The 27,527-nt window shown below is 50.3% G+C and overlaps 1 protein-coding gene across 1 annotated transcript; it reads right to left on the bottom strand.

The window, feature by feature from the left end:
• Positions 1-247: 247 nt before the first annotated feature.
• On the bottom strand, positions 248-17,932 carry LOC144608664 (C-C chemokine receptor type 9-like). Its single transcript, XM_078426655.1, has 2 exons — positions 17,913-17,932; positions 248-1,345 (listed from the first exon to the last, which is right to left on the bottom strand). The coding sequence occupies exon 2, from the start codon at positions 1,328-1,330 to the stop codon at positions 248-250; it is 1,083 nt and encodes a 360-aa protein (XP_078282781.1). The 5' UTR covers positions 1,331-1,345; positions 17,913-17,932.
• Between the last annotated feature and the right edge of the window lie 9,595 nt (positions 17,933-27,527).

Below are 27,527 nucleotides of genomic sequence, written 5' to 3'. Positions count from 1 at the left end.
GTACCAGCATCTGCAGTTATCTTCTTATCTACAATGTCAACTCTCAAGGTCTTGGCGTTCTCAATGCCAGAGGCACTTTGGTAGTTAGCCGGCGCTGCATTCGCTGTAAGGCGGCAACTCTACCGCTGCGCCACCGTGAGGATAGTCCCAGCCTCAGCCACCTGCTCCGGCAGCTCGTTCAATCCACCTCGACACCAGCCTGGTGTTTCAGATGCTGCCTGGTGTTTGGCCTCGGCTCTGGGGGTATTTACAGGGAGAGTGTTGCTGTTGTCTCTGTTTCTGAATGCACAGAGGAGAACTTAGTAGGAGCCAGCAGTGGTTTGGCGGCAGTCCTGACACACCCCGCGTCTTTCAGAATCCGCAGCAGATCTTTCCGGAACTTGACTCCCACGAAGGCGTAGAGGAGCGGGTTGAGGCAGGAGTGGAGGAAGGCCAGGCTCTGGGCCACCTGGGTGGCGATGTCCAGATTCTTCAGGGTCTGGCAGTCGGTGATGGTGACGTTGATGGCGTCCATGGCCATGACGATGACCAGGGCGTTGTAGGGCAGCTGGGAGAGGACAAAGACGCCCACCACCGTCCCGATCACCTTGATGGCGCGGTGCCGGCGCAGGATGCGCGCCCGGAGGAGCTTCCAGACCACCGTGGAGTAGCAAAAGGCCATGACGGCCAAGGGGAGGAAGAAACCGACGGCCACCTGAACCGCCAGGCTCGCGGCCTTCAGAGCCTTCTGTGGGTAGACGGTCGAGCAGCGAGGCGGGCTAAGCGAGGTGTCCTGCTGGCTGAAGCAGAACTCGGGCACGGAGAGGATCACGGCAAGGACCCAGACCAACAGGGCGGCCATCTTGGCGCGCAGTAGCATCCTCTCCCTGGAAGCCCTGGTCTTGACGGCCAGGACGATGGCGGTGTAGCGGTCCACGCTGATGCAGGACAACAGCAGGATGCAGCTGAAGAAGTTGACCTTGTACAGGCTCTTGGCCGTCCGGCACGCCAAGTCCCCGAAGGCCCAGCCCGAGGAGGCATCCACCGCCCAGAGAGGGAGGGTACAGAGGAAGAGGATGTCGGCCACCGCCAGGTTCAGCAGGTACACATCGGTCATGGTCTTCAACCTCCTGTTGCGGGCGTACAGCACCACCACCAGGGCGTTCCCCGCGGACCCCAGCACAAACACCGACAGGTAAAACGTCGGGAGAAAATACCGGGCAAAATGGCGGACGTCCGATCTCCTGCAAAGACCCCCGAACTCCTCATCGTAATCCAGGTAGCTGGTGTACTCCGAGCTATAGTCGTTGGTCACTGTCATCCAGTACGGGGCCTCGTTCATCTCTGTCATCGCTGCTTCCTGCAACTAAACACAGCGCACGTTTAGTGACTGACAGACAGACAGACAGACAGACGCAGAGTGCCGCCCCTCCAAATAAGGGATATGTATGTAAATGTATGTAAATGTCTAAGTAAATGCCTGTATTGAATATGTAACCTCCGGAAATGTCGGATGGGTTTGTTTAAAAAAGATGTTTTGTAAATGATATTTATTACTTGAATAAAGTATTTTTTGATATAAAAAAAAAAAAAAAAATCTAAAGTTGGAGAAGTTGATGTTCATACCACTGGGCTGCAAGCTGCCCAGGCGAAATATGAGGTGCTGTTCCTCCAATTTCCGGTGGGCCTCACTATAGCACTGGAGGAGGCCCATGACAGAAAGGTCAGACTGGGAATGGGAGGGGGAGTTGAAGTGCTCGGCCACCTGGAGATCAGTTTGGTCAATGCGGACCGAGCGCAGGTGTTCAGCGAAGCGATCGCCGAGCCTGCGTTTGGTTTCGCCGATGTAAAGAAGTTGACATCTGGAGCAGCGGATGCAATAGATGAGGTTGGGGGAGGTGCAGGTGAACCTTTGTCTCACCTGGAAAGACTGTTTGGGTCCTTGGATGGAGTTGAGGGGGGAGGTAAAGGGACAGGAATTACTCCAGCATTTTGTGAATAAATACCTTCAATTTGTACCAGCATCTGCAGGTATCTTCTTATTTTATATGCCACTCTGCCGCTGTGCCTCAGTTGTTTCAGTTAACTTAGAATGGATGGGGAGAAAATTAAATAAGTAGTACCAATAGTTTTTTCCAGCCTAAACCGTGAGTGGTGAATGTTTCATTGTGGGTGGTTTTATTTAGCAAAACAACAGTGCAAGCAGAAATATTTTATTATATATCACTATCAAATTTTATTATATATCACTATCAAATATCTATAAATTTCAGATTTGTGTACCCCTGTGAAAATGAGCATACTGAGATACTTTGAAAGACAGCGTCTTCAGATCGATGAGTAAATAAATGATAATGAAAACACAGCCAGAAAAGAAGGCAAAATTACTTGAAAATGATCATGTAACTGATGCAGCCGTTTCACCTGATGCTGCTGCATGTGAGGACATTTCAAAAGACATTGAAAAATGTGATCTCCCAGACTGTCGGACACATGAAATGTACTTAAACAAAAAGAAAGAATATCCCTGGCTAATTGTTAAAAACAGAAAACTAGGATGTCGTGTACGCAGCAAGTGTCATCTTGGACTTGAACGAACACAAGGAATTCATTTGTCTAAGAAAATAGCTGCAGATGCTGGTACAAATCGATTTATTCACAAAATGCTGGAGTAACTCAGCAGGTCAGGCAGCATCTCGGGAAGAAGGAATCGGTGACGTTTCGGGTCTCGTGAAACGTCACCCATTCCTTCTCTCCTGAGATGCTGCCTGACCCGCTGAGTTACTCCAGCATTTTGTGAATAAATGAATTCATTTGTCTCGTGATTGGTGCAGTGTTAATGTAGTAGGAGTGAGTGATGAGAAAGCAAAACAGTTCATGAGTTTAAGAAAAAAGATTTTTAAGCACAAAAATAGTGAAGCTCGTATCAGATGCCAAAAAACCAATGAAACAGCTGAAAAAAAAGCAATCGAAAATGTAGTGTAAAAGGACGAAGCAAAAACAGGTCGAGTTTTTAGAACTGTATATAATATTGTACACAAAGGTAGGCCCTACACAGTCTGAAGAATGGTCTCGACCCGACACAGTCTGATGAAGGGTCTCGACCCGAAACGTCACCCATTCCTTCTCTCCCGAGATGCTGCCTGACCTGCTGAGTTACTCCAGCATTTTGTGAATAAATCGATTTGTACCAGCATCTGCAGTTATTTTCTTATACTACTTGGCCCTACACGGATATGTCTTCTGATATTGAACTGAAAGAAAGAAACGGCATCGACTTAGGGTACATTCTACACTCTCGTAAGTCATGTGCAGATGTTTCTCACCACATAGGGAACCAGATGCGAAAGACAGTGTTCGAAAATATAATTTCAAAACAATCTAAAATGTCTATTATGATTGATGAATCTATTAATGGGAACACTGTTCTAGTAGTCTGCTTGGCAGCAGCAGTTGGTGAATCTTCCCAACCTATATCATTCTACTTTGAAGGTGAAGGTGAAGGGGAAAAGATTTAATAAGAATCCGAGGAGTAACTTTTTCCACACAGAGGGTGGTGGGTGTATGGAACGAGCTGCCAGAGGAGGTGGTTGAGGCTGGGACTATCCCATCGTTTAAGAAACAGTTAGACAGGTACATGTAATGTAAGAAAACGTCACCCATTCCTTCTATCCTGAGATGCTGCCTGACCTGCTGAGTTACTCCAGCGTTTTGTGAATAGACGGGTACATGGATAGGACAAGTTTGGAGGGATATGGACCAAACGCAGGCAAGTGGGACTGGTGTAGCTGGGGTATGTTGGCCGGTGTGGGCGAGTTGGGCCGAAGGGCCTGTTTCCACACTGTGTCACTCTGTGACTCTATGGGAGAGGGGAGAAGAGGGAGTGACCGGGGTGAGACTGGTCCTTGATTATGCTGCTGGCCTTGCCGAGGCAGCGTGAGGTGTAGATGGAGTCGATGGAAGGGGAGTTGGTTGGTGTGATGGGGTGAGGGCACTCGATTACGCTGGTGTTTACGAGAGAAACTGATTGAATCTGTTTTCTTGTTTACACGGGGCGTTGCAAGATTTGGAGATGGTTGGGGATGTGGTGTGGCTCATGGTTTGCAGTCCCAGGCTCAGCACCTGACTAATGGCCGTCTTCGCCTGTCTGTGGTTTCAATGAAAGAAACACAACGTTCAACTGAAAACCACCCAAGTCAGCAAGCCTTGCACTGCCCTCGTTCACATTTCATCTCAGTTTGCAGGTGCAGCAGGCAGTGAAGACAGCGAATAGTATGTTGGCATTCATAGCGAGGGGATTTGAATATAGGAGCAGGGAGATTCTGCTGCAGTTGTACAGGGCATTGGTGAGACCGCACCTGGAGTATTGCGTACAGTTTTGGTCTCCTAATCTGAGGAAAGACATTCTTGCCATAGAGGGAGTACAGAGAAGGTTCACCAGATTGATTCCTGGGATGGCAGGACTTTCATTTGAAGAAAGACTGGATAGACTCGGCTTGTACTCGCTGGAATTTAGAAGATTGAGGGGGGACCTTATAGAAACTTACAAAATTCTTAAGGGGTTGGACAGGCTAGATGCAGGAAGATTGTTCCCGATGTTGGGGAAGTCCAGAACAAGGGGTCACAGTTTAAGGATAAGGGGGAAGTCTTTTAGGACCGAGATGAGAAAGTTTTTTTTCACACAGAGAGTGGTCAGTCTGTGGAATTCTCTGCCACAGAAGGTAGTTGAGGCCAGTTCATTGGCTATATTTAAGAGGGAGTTAGATGTGGCCCTTGTGGCTAAAGGGATCAGGGGGTATGGAGAGAAGGCAGGTACGGGATACTGAGTTGGATGATCAGCCATGATCATATTGAATGGCGGTGCAGGCTCGAAGGACTGAATGGCCTACTCCTGCACCTATTTTCTATGTTTCTATGTTTGCTCTCATAAGGTCATAAGGAATAGGAGCAGAAATAGGCCATTCGGCCCATCATGTCTGCTCCCCGCCATTCAATCTTGGCTGATCCATCTTTCCCTCTCAACCCCATTCTCCTGCCTTCTCCCCATAACCCCTGACACCCGCACTAATCAAGAATCTATCTCTGCCTTAAAACTATCCACTGACTTGGTCTCCACAGCCTTCTGTGGCAAAGCATGCCACAGATTCACCACCCTCTGACTAAAGAAATTCCTCCTCATCTCCTTCCTAAAGGAACGTCCTTTAATTCTGAGGCTGTGGCCTCTAGTCCTAGACTCTCCCACTAGTGGAAACATCCTCTCCATGTATCGATTTATAGGTTAATTGGCTTGGTATAAATGTAAATTGTCCGTGTAGGATAGTGTCAGTGAGCGGGGATCGCTGGTCGGCGCGGACTCAGTGGGCCGAAGGGCCTGTTTCCGCGCTGTATCTCTAAACTAAACTAATCTAAACTAAACTAACCCTTATCTATTGTAACGTCTATCTCATACTATATCAAGCTTGAAAGGGTTCAGAAAAGATTTACGAGGATGTTGCCAGGACTAGAGGGTGTGAGCTACAGGGAGAGGTTGAGCAGGCTGGGTCTCTATTCCATGGAGCGCAGGAGGATGAGGGGTGATCTTATAGAGGTGTACAAAATCATGAGAGGAATAGATCGGGTAGATGCACAGAGTCTCTTGCCCAGAGTAGGGGAAATCGAGGACCAGAGGACATAGATTCAAGGTGAAGGGGAAAAGATTTAATAGGAATCCGAGGGGTATCTTTTTCACACAGAGGGTGGTGGGTGTATGGAACGAGCTGCCAGAGGAGGTAGTTGAGGCTGGGACTATCCCATCGTTTAAGACAGGTACATGGATAGGACAGGTACATGGATAGGACAGGTTTGGAGGGATATGGACCAAGCGCAGGCAAGTGGGACTAGGGTAGCTGGGACATTGTTGGCCGGTGTGGGCGAGTTGGTCCGTAGGGCCTGTTTCCACACTGTATCACTCTATGACTCTATAACTCTATGACTCTATTACCAGCTTTTATCTTTTTCTTTTCAAGTTTAAAAGCGGAAACACATTTATTTTAATGTGAAAATCAGAGGGAGCTTTGTTTTCACACAGTAACGAGAGTAAAGTCTAATCGGTTGTTTGTCTGGGGTATGATGTGAACATATCAAAGTAGTTTCAGGATAAGTGTTAGTCTCAGGTAATTTAATCTGGTGAGCTTTTTTATTTGTGTAGGAAGGAACTGCAGGTGCTGGTTTCAACCGAAATAGACACAAAAATGTTGGAGTAACTCAGCGGGACAGGCAGCATCTCTGGAGAGAAGAAATTCTCTTTTGTGGAATTCTCTGCCACAGAGGGCAATGGAGGCCAATTCACCGGATGGATTTAAAAGAGAGTTAGATAGAGCTCTAGGGGCTAGCGGAATCAAGGGATATGGGGAGAAGGCAGGCACGGGTTACTGATTGTGGATGATCAGCCATGATCACAATGAATGGCAGTGCTGGCTCAAAAGGCCAAATGGCCTCCTCCTGCATCTATGAATGGGTGACGTTTTGGGTCCAAACCCTTCTCCTATCCAATTCCCTTTCCATAGCCAAATGGGCTCGTTGCCAGGACTAGAGGGTGTGAGCTACAGGGAGAGGTTGAGCAGGCTGGGTTTCTATTCCTTGGAGTGCAGGAGGATGAGGGGAGATCTTATAGAGATTGTACAAAATCATGAGAGGAATAGATCGGGTAGACGTACAGAGTCTCTTGTCCAGAGTAGGGGAATCGAGGAGCAGAGGACAAAGATTCAAGGTGAAGGGGAAAAGATTTAATAGGAACCTGAGGGGTAACTTTTTCACACAGAGGGTGGTGGGTGTATGGAACAGGCTGCCAGAGGAGGTAGTTGAGGCTGGGACTATCCCATCGTTTAAGAAACAATTGGACAGGTACATGGATAGGACAGGTTTGGAGGGATATGGACCAAGCGCAGGCAAGTGGGACTAGGGTAGCTGGGACATTGTTGGCCGGTGTGGGCGAGTTGGTCCGTAGGGCCTGTTTCCACACTGTATCACTCTATGACTCTATAACTCTATGACTCTATTACCAGCTTTTATCTTTTTCTTTTCAAGTTTAAAAGCAGAAACACATTTATTTTATTGTGAAAATCAGAGGGAGCTTTGTTTTCACACAGTTACGAGAGTAAAGTCTAATCGGTTGTTTGTCTGGGGTATGATGTGAACATATCAAAGTAGTTTCAGGATAAGTGTTAGTCTCAGGTAATTTAATCTGGTGAGCTTTTTTATTTGTGCAGGAAGGAACTGCAGGTGCTGGTTTCAACCGAAATAGACACAAAAATGTTGGAGTAACTCAGCGGGACAGGCAGCATCTCTGGAGAGAAGAAATTCTCTTTTGTGGAATTCACCGGATGGATTTAAAAGAGAGTTAGATAGAGCTCTAGGGGCTAGCGGAATCAAGGGATATGGGGAGAAGGCAGGCACGGGTTACTGATTGTGGATGATCAGCCATGATCACAATGAATGGCGGTGCTGGCTCGAAGGGCCAAATGGCCTCCTCCTGCATCTATGAATGGGTGATGTTTTGGATTCAAACCCTTCTCCTATCCAATTCCCCTTCCGTAGCCAAATGGGCTTGTTGCCAGGACTAGAGGGTGTGAGCTACAGGGAAAGGTTGAGCAGGCTGGGTCTCTATTCCTTGGAGTGCAGGAGGAGGAGGGGACATCTTATAGAGATTGTATAAAATCATGAGAGGAATAGATCAGGCAGATGTACAGTCTTTTACCCAGAGTAAGGGAATCGAGGATTAGAGGACATAGGTTCAAGGTGAATAGACAATAGACAATAGACAATAGGTGCAGGAGGAGGCCATTTGGCCCTTCGAGCCAGCACCGCCATTCAATGTGATCATGGCTTATCATTCTCAATCAGTACCCCGTTCCTGCCTTCTCCCCATACCCCCTGATTCCGCTATCCTTAAGAGCTCTATCTAGCTCTCTCTTGAATGCATTCAGAAAATTGGCCTCCACTGCCTTCTGAGGCAGAGAATTCCACAGATTCACAACTCTCTGACTGAAAAAGTTTTTCCTCATCTCAGTTCTAAATGGCCTACCCCTTATTCTTAAACTGTGGCCCCTGGTTCTTTCCACTTTCAGCCTTATAAGCACGTGTAGTAAGGAAACAAAACCATTTTAGTGAAGATAATATTATATTCTTGTCTTTATCTGTCGACTATACCTGCTCTCAGGAAGTCACATCGGATGTCAAGCATATTTGTGGCATTCAGATTGGAGAGTCTTACCATAGCAACACATCGAAGCAATCATAAAGGAAGTCCTTTATGGCAAGATCGAGGGGATTCTGTGTCTCAACGAACACTCTCTTCCACTTCGACAGGTGTACTGTAGAGTTTGGCTTGCCAACTTTCTCACTCCCAAATAAGGGACAAGGTGACGTCACCGCCCCGCTCCCCATGTGACCTCACCCAGCCAGTGGCCACGTACTCCCACTCTACCAATGGCGGCCGCCCAAGCCGGGAGGCGGGTTGCTACGCAACCTCTGTCAGGCGGCGCCCGGGCCTCCATGTCCACACTGTCCGGGCCTACAGTGTCCAGGCCTACAGCGGCCCCCGGGCCTACAGTGTCCGGACCCACAGTGTCCGGTCCTACACTATCCGGGCCTACAGTGGCCCCCGGGCCTACAGTGTCCGGGCCTACATTGTCCGGGCCTACACTGTTCGGGCCTACAGCACACGGGCCTACAGCATCCGGAGGTTGCATAGCATCCCGGCCCGGGCGGCCGCCATTGATGGAGCGGGAGCACGTGGCCGCTGGCTGGGTGAGGTCACGTGGGGCGCGGGGCGGTGACGTCACCTTGTCCCTTATTTGGGAGTGAGATAGTTGGCAACCCTAAGTATGGTTATTAATTTATAGAATTTTTCAATGATTATATTTTGAGTATTTTTGCATTCACGGACCTGTTAAGCAGCATCGGATAAGAATTTAATTGTTCTGTTATGTCGTTACATCTGACAATTAAACACTCTTAACATGACTCTTGATGCTTCTAAACTCATTCCTATGCTCAGAGTCATAGAGTCACCCTGTGTGGAAACAGGCCCTTCAGCCCAACTTACCCACACCGACCAACATGCCTCATCTACACTAGTCCCACATGCCCGTGTTTGGCCCATATCCCTCTGAACCTGTCCTATCCATGTACTTATCCAAATGTCTCTTAAACATTGCGATAGTTCCAGCCTCAACTACCTCCTCTGGCAGCTCGTTCCATACACCCACCACCCCTTGTGTAAAAAATGTTACCCCTCAGGTTCCCATTAAATCTTTTCCCCTTCACCTAGAACCTATGTCCTCTGGTCCTCGATTGTCCTACTCTGGGCAAAAGACTCTGTGCGTCTACCCGATCTATTCCTCTCATGATTTTGTCCACCTCTATAAGATCACCCCTCATCCTCCTGCACTCCATGGAATAGAGACCCAGCCTGCTCAACCTCTCCCTGTAGCTCACACCCTCTAGTCCTGGCAACATCCTCGTACACATCAACAGTACTCTGTTACATTAAGAACTGTGTTGACATTGTCACTGTCGACAAATGCATCCGGGTGCCTTTAGATCCAAGGACAAAGCCCCCTACAGCGTGGCTAGAGCCAACCTTAAGAGAGCCATCAAAAGAGCAAAAGAAAATCACAAAAAGGAGATTGAGGATCACTTCACCCACAAGGACCCACGACGACTTTGGCAGGGAATCCAGCACCTCACAAATTACAAAACCAGCAACTACAAGATCGCTGATGCAAACGCCTCGTTGGCAGAGGAACTTAATGGCTTCTTTGCCCGTTTTGAGGTGAGAGCGGCAAAGTTAGTTACACCATCTACACCTGCCTTCAACAGCCACACGCTCACGGTACAGGAGCATGAGGTGAGGCGTGTGCTCAGGGCTGTCAACACAAGGAAGGCTGCAGGCCCGGATGGAGTGACGGGAAGGGTGTTGAAAGAATGTGCAGACCAGCTCTCAGTGGTCTTCACGAAGATCTTCAACCTGTCCCTGTCCAAAGCCATCATCCCATCCTGCCCGAAATCCGCAACAATAATCCCACTGCCAAAGAAACCAGTCATCCGTGATCTCAACGACTACCGTCCTGTTGCACTAACCCCAGTCATTATGAAGTGCTTTGAGAAGCTGGTCCAGCAGCACATCAAAGCCAGCCTCTCAGCCACTATCGACCCACACCAATTCGCTTACAGATCAAACAGGTCTACAGAGGACGCCATTACTACTTCCCTACACACCGCACTGACCCATCTTGAGCGGCAGGGCAGTTACATGAGGATGCTCTTCATAGATTAGAGTTCAGCATTTAACACGGTCATCACGGACAGACTGGTTTCTAAACTAACTGATTTAGGACTCTCCCAATCTATCTGTAACTGGATTAAGGACTTCCTGACCAATCGGCCCCAGATGGTCAGATTAGGCCCTCACACATCCTCCACTCTCACAATCGCACCGGCTGCCACAAGGATGCGTGTTGAACCCTCTTCTCTACGCCCTTTACACCCATGACTGCACCCCCACTCATCCTACCAACACCATCATCAAGTTTGCGGATGACACGACTGTGGTTGGACTCGTCTCAGGAGATGACGAGACAGCCTACAGAGATGAAGTCCAAAAACTGATAGGATGGTGTGCGGAAAACAATCTGGCTCTGAATCCTTCCAAGACAAAAGAACTCATAATAGACTTCCGAAGACACAATACGGGCTACACACCACTGCATATCAGCGGGGTTTGTGTGGAAAGGGTCCCTGCCTTCAAGTTCCTGGGCACGCATATTGCTGAGGATCTCTCCTGGACCACAAACACCATAGCGGCAGTCAAAAAGGCACAGCAGCGGCTCTACTTTCTGAGGATCCTCAGGAAGAACAACCTGCAAGAGCAGCTGCTAGTGACTTTCTACCGTTGCACCATCGAGAGTGTGCTGACGTACTGTATTTCTATGTGGTACACCAGCAGCTCAGAGGCAGACAGGAAAGCCCTTCAGAGGGTCATCAACTCTGCAAAGAAAATCATTGGTTGCCCACTGCCCTCTCTAGAGGAACTTTACTCCGTCCGCTGCCTCAGCAGAGCGGCCAACATCCTGAGGGATCCTTCCCACCCTGGTCATCAGCTGCTCCAACTGCTGCCCTCTGGTAGACGGTTCAGGTCCATTACATCACGGACTAATAGACTCAAGAACAGTTTCTACCCCAGCGTCATACGTGAGCTGAACACTGCCAGACAGACACTCACATAAAACTGAATGGAAGGAACGGAACTGATCGGAACAGTCAGTTACTTGTCAGAAAACATAAGCCTCAATTTAATACAAGTTTACATTCTACTGCACTTATATTGCTTAACATTTGCTAAACTTATTACATGTTACTGTAGCGACCATAGAGAGTGGTCCTAGTCGTCGAACCCTCAGATTGGCCAGCAAGGTCACGTGTGGGCGCGACCGTAGGGATTGGTCCAGAGAGCGACATCGCTGATTGGACAGCGTTGTCATGTGCGCTTTTGGCGCCCGAAAAGAGTTAGTTAGGAGACGTCTTCGAAGAAGACAGTGAGTTTTAATGGTTGTCCGTTATCTTGTTAAAGAAACTTTGTAATCGAATATTGCTGTCGCAATAAACTTCTTCAACAAAGAACAAGTTTCCGGACTCGCCATATTGGTGACCCCGACGTGATCTAGGCGATCACCGACCATGAGCGAACACGACGCCCCGTTGTTGACTGCTGCGCCTGGCACACCGGAGCTAAGCGCGGTCAGCGTTCACCTTCCGTTGTTTTGGACACATCAACCGCAATCTTGGTTTGTCCACACCGAAGCCCAGTTTCATTTAAGAAACATATCGACAGATGCGACGAAATACTACTACCTCGTCAGCGCTCTGTCGCCGGAGACGACCACACGCGTGATGCGGTTCATCGTTCACCCTCCTGCGGAAGACAAGTACGAGGCCATGAAGGCACTGTTACTACGAACCTTCGGGTTCCATAGGCATGACCGAGCTAAAAAACTTCTGCACCTACCGGATCTCGGAGATCGGATGCCGTCCGTTCTCATGGCCGAGATGATGATGCTAGCCGGTGAACATACGGATTGCCTTTCAAGAGAGAGCTGGATAGAGCTCTTAAGGATAGCGGAGTTAGGGGGTATGGGGAGAAGGCAGGAACGGGGTACTGATTGAGAGTGATCAGCCATGATCGCATTGAATGGCGGTGCTGGCTCGAAGGGCTGAATGGCCTACTCCTGCACCTATTGTCTATTGTCTATTGTCTATTGTCTATTGCCTCATGTTCGAGCAGGCATTCCGAGAGAAGCTTCCCGAAGATGTCAGACTTATGCTCACAGATTGTTCTTTTAAGGACCCCGAGGCATATGCAGAAAAAGCGGATGCGCTCATAGCGGCCAAATCGAAAGGAAGCGGTTCGATCAACAAGGTCTCGACATCAGTGACCACACCACAGCGACATCAAGATGGCGCCGCGTCTCCCGCCAGTCCTCCAAAAGCCCGCCAAAAAGATCCGCACAAGTGCGGCTGGTGCTATTACCATCTACGATGGGGTGGAGAATCCCGCAACTGCCGCTCACCTTGTACTTTCGCGGGAAATGCCTCGGCCGATCGTACATAGAGGCAGTTGCGATTGGCCAGAACCGACGCCTCTACGTCCGAGACCGATTCACGGACACAGAATTTTTGGTGGACACGGGAGCCATTGTCAGTATAGTGCCGCCGACCGACCTTGAGACCAGATCGGGTAAGACAGGTCCTACCCTCATAGCGGTTAATGGCAGCCCCATCCGCACGTTCGGTACGTGGAAGATGTCACTTGTTTTAGGCCTCCGCACGTACGAATGGCCATTCATTATAGCAGACGTCAGACAAGCGATCCTAGGCGCAGATTTTCTCTGGGCCTTTTCACTGGTCCCCGATGTCCGCGGTAACGACCTCCGACCCTCCACCAGCGAGGAGCCCATCGCTCCGACAATCGCCTCCCCGCCCAGCCCTACTGTCCAGGCCGTCGTCGCGGCCCCTGACTCGTATGCTGAGGTCCTGGCGGAGTTTCCAGAGCTGCTCATCCAACGTTTTGACACGCCTTCGGCCAAGCACGGCATGGTCCACCACATCCGCACCGAGGGCCCTCCCGTTTTCGCTCGGGCCCGGAGGCTACCGCCCGACAAACTGGTGGTGGCACGGGCGGAATTTAGGAAGATGGAGGAAATGGGCATTGTCCGTCAGTCTGACAGCCCGTGGGCCTCGCCGTTGCGTATAGTCTCCAAGGCATCTGGGGGGTGGAGACCATGTGGCGATTATCGGCGTCTCAATGCTGTCACTACGGCTGATCGCTACCCCATACCGCACCTGTAGGACTTCTCGTCTGGGCTGGAAGGTGCGGTGGTGTTTTCCAAGATCGACTTGGTACGAGGATTCCACCAGATTCCTGTGCGGCCGAAGGACATACCAAAAACTGCCACGATCACTCCGTTCGGGTTGTTCGAATGGTTGCGCATGCCTTTCGGTTTAAAGAACGCGGCACAGGCTTTCCAGCGACTGATGGACCGTGTGGGTCGGGGTTTACCCTTTGTGTTTATTTATTTAGACGACATCCTGGTCGCCAGCCCCTCAGTGCAGGAACACCAGGTCCACTTGCGGACTGTGTTCCAGAGGCTCCAAGACCACGGGCTCATTATCCAATCCTCCAAGTGTCAATTCGGCCTCCCTTCTCTCGATTTTTTAGGGCACAGAATCACCCCTGCCGGCGCCTCCCCTTTGCCCGAGAAGGTGGAGGCTATCCGGGCATTTCCCAGGCCCACCACAGTAAAAGGACTACAGGAGTTCGTAGACATGGTTAACTTCTACCATAGGTTCGTTCCGGCAGCTGCGCGAGTCATGCGCCCGCTCTTCCAGTGCCTTGCGGGTAAACCGGTAGAGTTGATATGGTCCCCGGCCGCAGAGTCGGCTTTTACAGCAGCTAAGGCAGCCTTGGCAGACGCCACCATGTTGGTCCACCCGAGCCCCTCCGCCTCCACGGCCCTGACGGTTGATGCGTCTGACGTGGCGTTGGGTGGGGTTCTGGAGCAGCAGGTCGGTGGCCGTTGGCAGCCCTTGGCGTTTTTCAGCCGGCAACTAAATTCGGCTGAGCTGAAGTATAGCGCATTTGACCGAGAGCTTCTGGCTCTCTATTTAGCTGTTCGTCATTTCAGGTATTTCCTTGAAGGCCGCCCATTTGTGGCCTTTACGGACCATAAACCATTAACTTTTGCATTTTCCAAATTGTCCGACCCATGGTCGGCCCGCCAGCAGCGGCACCTGACTGCTATCTCCGAGTTTACCACCGATGTCCGTCATGTCGCGGGTATGCTTAATGCCGTTGCTGACGCCCTGTCTAGGCCTGCTTGTTCCCCCATTTCGGCGGTGGACTGCGAGGTGGATCCCCAGGAGCTTGCGGAAGCACAACTTCTGGCGGATACCGCCTCGGCATACCAGTCCACCACTTCGGGGTTGAAGTTGGCTCAGGTAGCCTGCGGGTCGGCGGGCATAAAAGTCTGGTGTGATGTTTCCCTTCCCCGTCCCAGGCCGGTAGTGCCGCCCTCCCTTCAGCGCCGGGTTTTCGATGCCATTCACGGGCTGGCGCACCCGTCCATCCGCTCCACCTCTGCTTTAGTAGCAGCTCGGTTTGTCTGGCATGGCCTGCGTAAACAGGTAGCTGTTTGGGCCCGTTCCTGCGTTCCCTGCCAGACCGCTAAAGTCCAGCGCCATGTCCAGCCCCCCGTACAGGAGTTCGAGGTCCCAGCGGTCCGGTTTTTCCACATTCACGTGGATTTAGTCGGGCCCTTGCCTTCCTCCCGGGGCTACACCCATCTCCTCACGGTGGTGGATAGGTTCACCCGGTGGCCAGAGGCTTTCCCATTGTCCGATACCTCTGCTGCCTCTTGTGCCAGGACTTTGGCCCTCCATTGGGTAGCACGTTTCGGGGTTCCGGCGGTTATTACCACCGACAGGGGGCCGCAGTTCACTTCGTCCCTCTGGACCACGCTAGCAGAGCTGTACGGTTCCAGGTTACAACACACTACTGCATACCACCCCCAGGCAAATGGGCTTGTAGAGAGGTTCCACCGTCAACTCAAGGCAGCCCTCAGTGCGAGGCTAGAAGGCCCGGACTGGGTGGACCAACTCCCCTGGGTCCTTCTGGGCATTCGGACTGCTCCTAAGCAGGATCTCGGTGCTTCGTCTGCGGAGCTAGTATATGGCTCGCCTGGGGATTTGCTTCCAGACCCCTCCGGCCAGCTGCCTCCAGTCCCATCAGTCTTAGCATCACTCCGGGCACGTGTGGGTTCCCTGGCCCCAGTTCCGACTTCATGTCATGGGTGTCCCATGGTCCACGAACCACCTGCCCTGAAGGACTGTGAGTTTGTATTTTTGCGCAAGGATGCCCATCGCGCCCCGTTGCAGAGGGTCTATCAAGGGCCGTTCCGGGTTTTGCGTAAAGGGACGGTCACCTTCACCTTAGACGTGGGCGGCAGGAGTGAGATCGTCTCGGTGTCCAGGCTTAAACCTGCACACTTGGATCCGGACCGCCCAGTCCTGGTCGGCCAACCACCTAGGAGAGGCCGGCCTCCGGCAGTTCCGATCAGTCCAAGACCCCCCGCTCCGGCAGTTCCACCAAGTCCGGAATCCCCTGCTCCTGTGGTTCAAGCTGCCCCTCTCCTTACTCGTGCTGGTCGCGAAATCCGGCTCCCTGCTAGGTTCCGTACCTCGGGTTCTGGGGGGGGTCATGTAGCGACCATAGAGAGTGGTCCTAGTCGTCGAACCCTCAGATTGGCCAGCAAGGTTACGTGTGGGCGCGACCGTAGGGATTGGTCCAGAGAGCGACATCGCTGATTGGACAGCGTTGTCATGTGCGCTTTTGGCGCCCGAAAAGAGTTAGTTAGGAGACGTCTTCGAAGAAGACAGTGAGTTTTAATGGTTGTCCGTTATCTTGTTAAAGAAACTTTGTAATCAAATATTGCTGTCGCAATAAACTTCTTCAACAAAGAACAAGTTTCCGGACTCGCCATATTACAACCGACCACACCTTATATTTAATTACATTATTTCTTTTATTTTTTTTTAAAAACGGCACTTGCAATATGTTAGCTCTCATTGCTGTGCAATAACTTGCTGTCTTGATTGCACTGTACACTGCCTCGACCGTATTGTCATTGTTTTGTCTATATTGTATTAGAGGTCAGTTTGTTTAATTCAGTAGATTAGGTTTAGCTAGTTATGGATAAAGGTTTATCCTTTGTACTGTCAGCTGTGTGTGATTGCATCATCTGGACTGCTTTAATTTCGCTGTACTTTGTGTAGTGACAATAAAGGTTTTTACAATTACAATTAAATGTTTTCTGCACCCTTTCCAGTTTACCAACATCTTTCCGAGAAACATGGATAGGTGACGTTTCACAGAGTGCTGGAGTAACTCAGCGGGTCAGGCAGCATCTGTGGAGAACATGGATAGGTGACGTTTCACAGAGTGCTGGAGTAACTCAGAGGGTCAGGCAGTGCATGTATATATTCCCTACCTATCCATGTGCCTCTAAAAGATTCTTAAACGCCACTATGGTATCTGCCTCCACCACCATCCCTGGCAGCACTTTCCAGGCACCCACCCCCCTCTGTAAAGAAAAACTTTTCTCTCACATCTCCTTTAAAGGTATTTCCAATCTGGGATAAAGGTTCTGACAGTCTACCCTCTCGACACCTCTGATAATTTTATATACGTAGAAACATCGAAAATAGGTGCAGGAGGAGGCCATTCGGCCCTTCGAGCCAGCACCGCCATTCATTGTGATTATGGCTGATCATTCACAATCAGTAACCCGTGCCTGCCTTCTCCCCATATCCCTTGATTCCGCTAGCCCCTAGAGCTCTATCTAACTCTCTTTTAAATTCATCCAGTGAATCGGCCTCCACTGCCCTCTGTGGCAGAGAATTCCACAAATTCACAACTCTCTGGGTGAAAAAGTTTTTTCTCACCACAGTTTTAAATGGCCTCCCCTTTATTCATGGTCTGTGTGTGGCCCTTGGTTCTGGACTCCCCCAACATTGGGAACATTTAATGTATAGATCTAAACTAAACTAAACCGTTTAGTCTTTCTACTGGCTGGATAGCAAGCAACAAAAAATGAGCTTTTCACTGTACATCAGAACACACGACAATAAATTCAACGAAGTAACTAACAGCCTCTAAATCCGATCTAAACTCGTCTGCAAAAACCTTCCTGCACAATAATTCTCGACCCCTCACTGAACTCTAAAAGCTGGAGTAACTCAGCGGGTCAGGCAGCATCTCGGGAGAGAAGGAATGGGCGACGTTTCAGTCGAGACCCTTCTTCAGACTGAAGGGTTAACTTGAAATTAGAGTGATCAAAATTCACACCGCTGGGCTGCGAGCTGCCCAGGCGAAACGCGAGGCACGACAGTCACGCACGTCTCTGGGAAACCGCAGCACCCGGAGAAAACCCACGCAGGTCACGGGGAGAACGTACAAACTCCGCACAGACAGCACCCGTGGTCGGGATGGAACCCGGGTCTCTGGCGCTGTGAGGCAGCAACTCTACCGCTGTGCCACCGCGCCAAGTCGAGACACGTTAATACAACTGACAACTCTGAAGACAAGTCTGAAGAAGTGTCTCGACCTGAAAGGTCGGCCATTCCTTCGCTCCAGAGATGCTGCCCGACCCGCTGAGTTACTCCAACACTCTGTGAAACGTCACCTATCCACGTTCTCCACAGATGCTGCCTGACCCGCTGAGTTACTCCAGCACTCTGTGAAACGTCACCTATCCATGTTCTCCACAGATGCTGCCTGACCCACTGAGTCACTCCAGCACTCTGGGTCTATCAAAGTTGTGTGACAAATGGATTGTTACCTTGTGGAGAGTTGCGATGAAACTTTGTCCCTGCGCAGTGCCGGTCCTCCGTGTCAGTGCCCTGTGCCAACGTACGTGCCAGCGCGCCCGTGCCTGCCTCTCTCTGCCCTATGACGGGTCGCTGAGTCCCTGGTTGTCTTACACTACTCCCCTCACACACACAAAACCGCCCTTTAAATTTCCCCTTTCTATCTTCTCCAGAAAGGCTGATAAATCACACTCTGACAACTGACCACAACACACACGGCAGCTTCGCAACCACACCGACATCTGTGCCTGATGTTACTCCTGTTTTAAGAGGGGTTCACTCACGATTCAAGATTTCAAGATCAATTTAATTGTCACATGCACCAATTAAGGTGCGGTGAAATTTGAGTGACCATCCAGCCATACTACGTGAAATGAAACAAGACACACAGACACGTAAAATAAAACTTAACATGAACATCCACCACAGCGGATTCCGCATTCCTCACTGTGATGGAAGGTAATAAAGTTCAGTCACCTTCCTCTTTGATCACCCGCGGTCGGGGCTGTTGAACCGTCCGCAGTCGCGTCTGCCGACCGTCCAATGTCCGTGGCCCCTCGCTCACAGACAGTACAGCACAGGAACAGGCCATTCGGCCCACAATGTCCGTGCTGAACATTGTGCCAAGACCATGATGACTTTCGTCAGATTGATAAGGTCTCACACAGGACTTTCAGAAAGCCTTTGACAAGGTCCCACACAGGAGATTAGTGAGCAAAATTAGTGCACATGGTATTGGAGGTAGGGTGCTGACATGGATAGAAAATTGGTTGGCTGCCAGAAAACAAAGAGTAGGGATTAACGGGTCCCTTTCAGAATGGCAGGCAGTGACTAGTGGGGTACCGCAAGGCTCGGTGCTGGGACCGCAGCTATTTACAATATACATCAATGACTTGGATGAAGGGATTAAAAGTAACATTAGCAAATTTGCAGATGACACAAAGCTGGGTGGTAGTGTGAACTGTGAGGAAGATGCTATGAGGTTGCAGAGTGACTTGGACAGGTTGTGTGAGTGGGCGGATGCATGGCAGATGCAGTTTAATGTGGATAAGTGTGAGGTTATACACTTTGATGGCAAGAACAGGAAGGCAGAGTATTATCTGAATGGTGTCAAGTTAGGAAAAGGGGAAGTGCAACGAGATCTGGGTGTCCTAGTGCATCAGTCACTGAAAGGAAGCATGCAGGTACAGCAGGCAGTGAAGAAAGCCAATGGCATGTTGGCTTTCATAACTAAAGGAGTTGAGTATAGGAGCAAAGAGGTCCTTCTACAGTTGTACAGGGCCCTGGTGAGACCACACCTGGAGTATTGTGTGCAGTTTTGGTCTCCTAATTTGAGGAAGGACATTCTTGCCATTGAGGCAGTACAGCGTAGGTTCCCTAGGTTAATTCCCAGAATGGTGGGACCGTCTTTTGTTGAAAGACTGGAGTGACTGGGCTTATATTCACTGGAATTTGGAAGGATAAGAGGGGATCTTATTGAAACATATAAGATTATTAAGGGATTGTACACGCTAGATGCAGGAAACATGTTCCTGATGTTGGGGGAGTCCAGAACCAGAGGCCACAGTTTAAGAATAAGGGGTAGGCCATTTTGAACTGAGATGAGGAAAAACTTTTTCACCCAGAGAGTTGTGAATCTGTGGAATTCTCTGCCTCAGAATGCAGTGGAGGCCAATTCTCTGAATGCATTCAAGAGAGAGCTAGATAGAGCTCTTAAGGATAGCGGAGTCAGGGGGTATGGGGAGAAGGCAGGAACGGGGTACTGATTGTGGATGATCAGCCATGATCACAGTGAATGGTGGTGCTGGCTCGAAGGACCGAATGGCCTCCTCCTGCACCTATTGTCTATTGTCTATTGTCTATTATTGTTTTCAGAGGGTGGTGAATCTGTGGAATTCATTGCCACAAATGGCGGTGGAGGCCAAATCATTAGTTTAGTTTAGTTTGGTTCAGTTTGGTTTAGAGTTTAGAGATACAGCGCGGAAACAGGCCCTTTCGGCCCACCGGGTCCGCGCCGACCAGCGATCCCCGCACACTAACACCATCCTACACCCACTAGGGGCAATTTTTACATTTACCAAGCAAATTAACCTACAAACGCACGTCTTTGGAGTGTGGGAGGAAACCGGAGCACCCGGAGAAAAACCCACGCAGGTCACGGGAAGAACGTGCAAACTCCGCACAGACAGCTGCTGTAGTCGGGATGGAACCCGGGTCTCCGGCGCTGCATTCGCTGTAAGGCAGCAACTCTACCGCTGCGCCACCGTGTCGTGGTTTCGTTTTAGATACAGCGCGGAAACAGGCCCTTCTGCCCACCGGGTCCGCGCCGACCAGCGATCCCCGCACACTATACACTATCCTACACGCACACGGGACAATTTTACCGAAGCCAATTAACCTACAGACCTCGACATCCTTTGGAGTGTGGGAGGAAACTGGAGATCCCAGAGAAAACCCACGCAGGTCACGGGGAGAACGTGCAAACTCCGTACAGACAGCGCCCGTAGTCGGGATGGAACCCGGGTCTCTGGTTGCGCTGTGAGGCCGCAACTCTACCACCGTGCGTTCCCCTGTGACGGGGGTTGTGTGCGAGCCTCTCTCACTGCTCCCCCTCTGTGATCACCGCCACTCTCCCGCTTGACAACCGTGTTCTGACCCAGCTTCACCTGCACCTCCTCCAACCTCATCTACTGCATCCGTTGCTCCAGGTGCCAACTTCTCTACATCGGTGAGACCAAGCGCAGGCTCGGCGATCGTTTCGCTCAACACCTCCGCTCAGTCCGCCTTAACCAACCTGATCTCCCGATGGCTCAGCACTTCAACTCCCCCTCCCAATCCCAATCTGACCTTTCTGTCCTGGGCGTCCTCCATTGTCAGAGTGAAGCCCAGCGCAAATTGGAGGAACAGCACCTCATATTTCGCTTGGGTAGTTTACACCCCAGCGGTATGAACATTGACAGGGAGTATGGGGAGAAGGCAGGAACAGGGTACTGATTGAGAATGATCAGCCATGATCACATTGAATGGCTCGAAGGGCTGAATGGCCTACTCCTGCACCTATTGTCTATTGTCTAATCTCTAACTACAGATAGTCCCTGCTTTCCCTCTCTCTCCATCCCCTCCCCCTTCCCGGTTCTCCCACTAGTCTTCCTGTCTCCGACTACATTCTATCTTTGTCCCGCCCCTTCCCCTGACATCAGTCTGAAGAAGGGTCTCGTCCCGAAACGTCACCCATTCCTTCTCTCCTGAGATGCTGCCTGTCCCGCTGAGTTACTCCAGCATTTTGTGTCTACCTTCTGACCCAGGCTCGCTCTCGTCATCTCTGGCCTTTGTCTGACCAACTAGCCAGCAAAAAACGGCCCTCACCTATATCCACCTATCACTCATCAGGCTTTGCCCTGCCCCCTCCTCTCTTCCAGCTTTTACGCCCCTCACCACCACTGTCAGTCTGAAGAAACGGTGGCGCAGCGGTAGAGTTGCTGCCTCACAGCGCCAGAGACCCGGGTTCCATCCTGACCGCGGGTGCTGTCTGTACGGAGTTTGTACGTTCTCCCCGTGACCTGCGTGGGTTTTCTCCGGGTGCTCTGGTTGCCTCCCACTGTGTAGGTTCATTGGTTTCTGTAACATTATACATTGTCCCGGTGTGTAGGATTGTGCTGGTTTATCGGGTGATTGTTAGTCAGCGAAGGCTCAGTGGGCTGAATGGCCTGTTTCCATGCTCTATCTCAAAAAAAACCTAAGATGTCACCTACCCATGTTCTCCAGAGATGCTGCCTGACCCGCTGAGTTACTCCAGCACTCTGTGAAACGTCACCTATCCATGTTCTCCAGAGATTCTGCCCGACCCGCTGAGTTACTCCAGCACTCTGGGTCTATCTTAGGACTAGCGCAGGTTTCTGTCTTTTAGCGACAGGGGTAACTTTTGTAGTTTCTGCCAACTCAAACTCAAACTTCCCTGTACCTTAATTGGTACATGTGCCAATTAAATTGAATCTTGAATCTTGAATCTTGAATCTTGAATCTTGAACTTCTTAATTGTGCGTTCCTGCATTTAAATAACACGGTCGGTCACAGTGGCGCAGCGGTAGAGTTGCCGCCTTACAGCGAATGCAGCGCCGGAGACCTGGGTTCCATCCCGACTACGGGCGCCGTCTGTACGGAGTTTGCACGTTCTCCCCGTGACCTGCGTGGGTTTTCTTCGAGATCTTCCGTTTCCTCCCACACTCCAAAGACGTGCTGGTACGCAGGTTAATTGGCTTGGAAAATGTTAAAAAAATGTCCCTAGAGGGTGTGGGATAGTGTTGGTGTGCGTGGATCGCTGGTCGGCGCGGACCCGGTGGGCCGAAGGGCCTGTTTCTGCGCTGTATCTCTAAACTAAATTAAACTAATAAAAACCACAAAAGATTGTTTCTGAAACAACTTAGCAACCCCTCACAAAGAGTTGTCTGCGTTATCTGGGCGACATCAGTTGTCACTGTCTGTGGAACGCTAATTGGTGACACGCCCTTGCCCCACATGCTGAGATGTGGCTGGATGGTGGTGGGCTGAGAATATAGACACACTCATCATTAAATCTAATAGAGGCACCAAGAACTGCAGACGCTGGTTTACAAAAGGACACACAAAGCGCGTCTCCGTGCCGCCCTAACCTTGTAGAGTTGTGCAGAAAACTAAATCCAACTGAATAGACAATAGACAATAGACAATAGGTGCAGGAGGAGGCCATTCGGCCCTTCGAGCCAGCACCACCATTCAATGTGATCATGGCTGATCATTCACAATCAGTACCCCGTTCCTGCCTTCTCCCCATACCCCCTGACTCCGCTATCCTTAAGAGCTCTATCTAGCTCTCTCTTGAATGCATTCAGAGAATTGGCCTCCACTGCCTTCTGAGGCAGAGAATTCCACAGATTCACAACTCTCTGGCTGAAAAAGTTTTTCCTCATCTCAGTTCTAAATGGCCTACCCCTTATTCTTAAACTGTGGCCCCTGGTTCTGGACTCCCCCAACATCGGGAACATGTTTCCTGCCTCTAACGTGTCCAGCCCCTTAATAATCTTATATGTTTCGATAAGATCTCCTCTCATCCTTCTAAATTCCAGTGTATACAAGCCTAGTCGCTCCAGTCTTTCAACATATGACAGTCCCGCCATTCCGGGAATTAACCTAATAAACCTACGCTGCACGCCCTCCATAGCAAGAATATCCTTCCTCAAATTTGGAGACCAAAACTGCACACAGTACTCCAGCTGCGGTCTCACTAGGGCCCTGTACAACTGCAGAAGGACCTCTTTGCTCCTATACTCAACTCCTCTTGTTATGAAGGCCAACATTCCATTGGCTTTCTTCACTGCCTGCTGTACCTGCATGCTTCCTTTCAGTGACTGATGCACTAGGACATCCAGATCTCGTTGTACGTCCCCTGTTCCTAACTTGACACCATTCAGATAATACTCTGCCTTCCTATTCTCACACATATCCACATTAAACTGCATCTGCCATGCATCCGCCCACTCACACAACCTGTCCATGTCACCCTGCAACCTCATAGCATCTTCCTCACAGTCCACCCAGCTTTGTATCATCTGCAAATTTGCTAATGATACTTTTAATCCCTTCATCCAAGTCATTAATGTATATTGTAAATAGCTGCGGTCCCAGCACCGAGCCTTGCGGTACCCCACTGGTCACTGCCTGCCATTCTGAAAGGGACCCATTTTATCTCCACTCTTTGCTTTCTGTCTGTCAACCAATTTTCTATCCATGTCAGTACCCTACCTCCAATACCATGTGCTCTAATTTTGCCCACTAATCTCCTATGTGGAACCTTGTCAAAGGCTTTCTGAAAGTCAAGGTACACCACATCCACCGACTCTCCCCTGTCAATTTTCCTAGTTACATCCTCAAAGAATTCCAGAAGATTAGTCAAGCATGATTTCCCCTTCGTAAATCCATGCTGACTCGGAACGATCCTGTTACTGCTATCCAAATGCTCCGCAATTTCGTCTTTTATAATTGATTCCAGCATACAGCCGGAAACAGGCCTTTTCGGCCCTCCAAGTCCGTGCCGCCCAGTGATCCCCGTACATTAACACTATCCTACACCCACTAGGGACAATTTTTACATTTACCCAGCCAATTAACCTACATACCTGTACGTCTTTGGAGTGTGGGAGGAAACCGAAGATCTCGGAGAAAACCCACGCAGGTCACGGGGAGAACGTACAAACTCCTTACAGTGCAGCACCCGTAGTCAGGATCGAACCTGAGTCTCCGGCCCTGCAATCGCTGTAAAGCAGCAACTCTACCGCTGCACGCTCATAATTTGAGGAAGGACATTCTTGCTATTGAGGGAGTGCAGCGTAGGTTCACCAGGTTAATTCCCGGAATGGCGGGACTGACATATGATGAACAAATGGGTCGACTAGGCTTGTATTCACTGGAATTTAGAAGGATGAGAGGGGATCTTATAGAAACATATAAAATTATTAAGGGGTTGGACACGTTAGAGGCAGGAAACATGTTCCCAATGTTGGAGGAGTCCAGAACCAGGGGCCACAGTTTAAGAATAAGGGGTAGGCCATTTAGAACGGAGATGAGGAAAAGCTTTTTCAGTCAGAGAGTTGTAAATCTGTGGAATTCTCTGCCACAGAAGGCAGTAGAGGCCAATTCACTAGATGTTTCAAGAGAGTTAGATAGAGCTCTTAAGGCTAACGGAATCAAGGGATATGGGGAGAAAGCAGGAACGGGGTACTGATTGAGAATGATCAGCCATGATCACATTGAATGGGGGTGCTGCACCTATTTCCTATGTTTCTATCTGCAGTTCTTTCTTACACATTTTGACTGCCCCATTGTGTAGGAACTAACTCCAGGTGCTGGTTTAAATCGAAGGTAGACACAAAATGTTGGAGTAACTCAACAGGTCAGGCAGCAGCTCTGGAGAGAAGGAATGGGTGACGTTTCGGGTCGAGACCCTTCTTCAGACTGTTGTCAGGGGACGGGGCGGAGCAAAGATAGATTGTAGTCGGAGACAGGAAGACTACATGGAGTACCCCCTCCCCAGGTACTTTCCCCTGCAACCGCAGGAGATGCAACACCTGTCCCTTTACCTCCCCCCTCGACTCCATCCAAGGACCCAAACAGTCTTTCCAGGTGAGGCAGAGGTTCACCTGCACCTCCTCCAACCTCATCTACTGCATCCGCTGTTCCAGGTGTCAACTCCTGCACATCGATGAGACCAAGCGCAGGCTCGGCGATCGTTTCGTTCAACACCTCCGCTCAGTCCGTCTTAACCAACCTGATCTCCCGGTGGCTCAGTACTTCAACTTCCCCTCCCATTCCCAATCTGACCTTTCTGTCCTGGGCCTCCTCCATTGTCAGAGTGAGGCCCAGCACAAATTGGAGGAACAGCACCTCATATTTTGCTTGGGTAGTTTACACCCCAGCGGTATGAACATTGACTTCTCTAACTTCAGACAGTTTCTGCTTTCCCTCTCTCTCCCCTCCTCCTTCCCAGTTCTCCCACCAGTCTTACTGTCTCTGATTGCATTCTATCTTTTTCACCCAGACAGTTGTGAATTTGTGGAATTCTCTGCCACAGAAGGCAGTGGAGGCCAATTCACTGGATGAATTTAAAAGAGAGAGTTAGATAGAGCTCTAGGTGCTAGCAGAATCAAGGAATATGGGGAGAAGGCAGGCACGGGTTACTGATTTTGGATGACCAGGCATGATCGCAATGAATGGCGGTGCTGTCTCGAAGGGCCGAATGGCCTCCTCCTGCACCTAGTTTCTATGTTTCTATGTCCCCCCCCCCCCCCCGCCCTGACATCAGTCTGAAGAAGGGTCTCGACCCGAAACGTCACCCATTCCTTCTCTCCAGAGACGCTGCCCCATTGTTCCACCCGGCACGACAGAAAGATGAGGAGATTTTATTGGGCTTCACGTGGCCATAAGTAGTGGTCAGGAAACCATGATGAGTAAGAAGGAGGCGATGTTCTTTATCTGTGCCCAGCGAGGGTGTTTGTAGCCTTCTTGGGTTTCGGGGCAACATTGATTTTGGGTTATCATATCATATCATATATATACAGCCGGAAACAGGCCTTTTCGGCCCTCCAAGTCCGTGCCGCCCAGTGATCCCCGCACATTAACACTATCCTACACCCACTAGGGACAATTTTTACATTTTACCCAGCCAATTAACCTACATACATGCACGTCTTTGGAGTGTGGGAGGAAACCGAAGATCTCGGAGAAAACCCACGCAGGTCACGGGGAAAACGTACAAACTCCTTACAGTGCAGCACCCGTAGTCAGGATCGAACCTGAGTCTCCGGCGCTGCATTCGCTGTAAAGCAGCAACTCTACCGCTGCGCTACCGTGCCGGTTGATGCTGACTCTCAGTCCAGTGCCCCACCCAGCCACCCCACCTCCCACCACAACTCTATGTTTGAGTCAAAGAGTCACACAGCACGGAATCAATCCCTTCTGCCCAACTTGCCCACACCGACCAACATGCCCCAGCTACATTGGTCCAGGGGTTGCCAACTATCTCACTCCCAAATAAGGGACAAAGGGTGACGTCACCGCCCCGCGCCCCACGTGACCTCACCCAGCCAGCGGCCACGTGCTCCCGTTCCACCAATGGCGGCCGCCCGGGCTGGGAGGTGGGTTGCTATGCAACCTCCGTTAGGCGGCGCCCGGGCTTCCGGACCTACACTGTCCGGAGCTAAAATGTCGGAAACCTAGAGTGTCGGGACCTAAACTGTGGCTACAGTGTCCGGGCCTACAGTGTCCGGGCCCACAGTGTCCGGGCCTACAGTGTCCGGGCCTACAGTGTCCGGGCTTACAGTCTCCGAGCCTACAGCGCCCCCGGGCCTAATACAGGACAAGGATGGGATGTCCCGGCTAGTACAGGACAGTTGGCAACCCTACGCTTGTCCCACCTTCCTGCATTTGGGCGATATCCCTCTAAAACAAAGATGGTTTCCCCTCTGGGGAGAAGGCAGGAGAATGGGGTTAGGAGGGAGAGATAGATCAGCCATGATTGAATGACGGAGTAGACTTGATGGGCCGAATGGTCTAATTCTGCTCCTATCACTAATGATCTTTTGACCTTATGGAAGGTCATGACCCATCCATGTTCTCCAGAGATGCTGCCTGACCCGCTGAGTTACTCCAGCACTTTGTGAAATGGGTCCTTGTAAACGGCAACTATTTACAATATATATGAATGATTTGGAAGAGGGAATTAGAAGCAACACTAGCAAGTTTGCAGATGACACAAAGCTGGGTGGCAGTGTGAACTGCGAAGAGGATGTTAGGAGGTTGCAGGGTGACTTGCATCCTCTGACTACACCCAAGATTGACACAAAATGCTGGAGTAACTCAGCGGGTCAGGCAGCATCTCTGGAGAGAAGGAATGGGTGACGTTTCGGGTCGAGACCCTTCTTCAGACTGGTTAGGGATAAGGAAAACGAGAGACATTGACGGTGATGTGGAGAGATGAAGAACAATGAACGAAAGATATGCATAAAAGTAACGATGATAAAGGAAACAGGCTGTTTGTGGGGTGGAAACGCGAAGCT

Source organism: Rhinoraja longicauda, chromosome 2 (assembly GCF_053455715.1).
Source record: "Rhinoraja longicauda isolate Sanriku21f chromosome 2, sRhiLon1.1, whole genome shotgun sequence".
Classification (NCBI taxonomy): Eukaryota; Metazoa; Chordata; class Chondrichthyes; order Rajiformes; family Arhynchobatidae; genus Rhinoraja; species Rhinoraja longicauda.
Note: the sequence above shows the minus strand (reverse complement) of the source record. Positions and strands in the feature narration are given on the sequence as shown.

Coding starts and splice junctions, on each gene's coding strand:
- LOC144608664 (XM_078426655.1), bottom strand. CDS start 1,330: ATGACAGAGATGAACGAGGCCCCGTACTGGATGACAGTGACCAACGAC.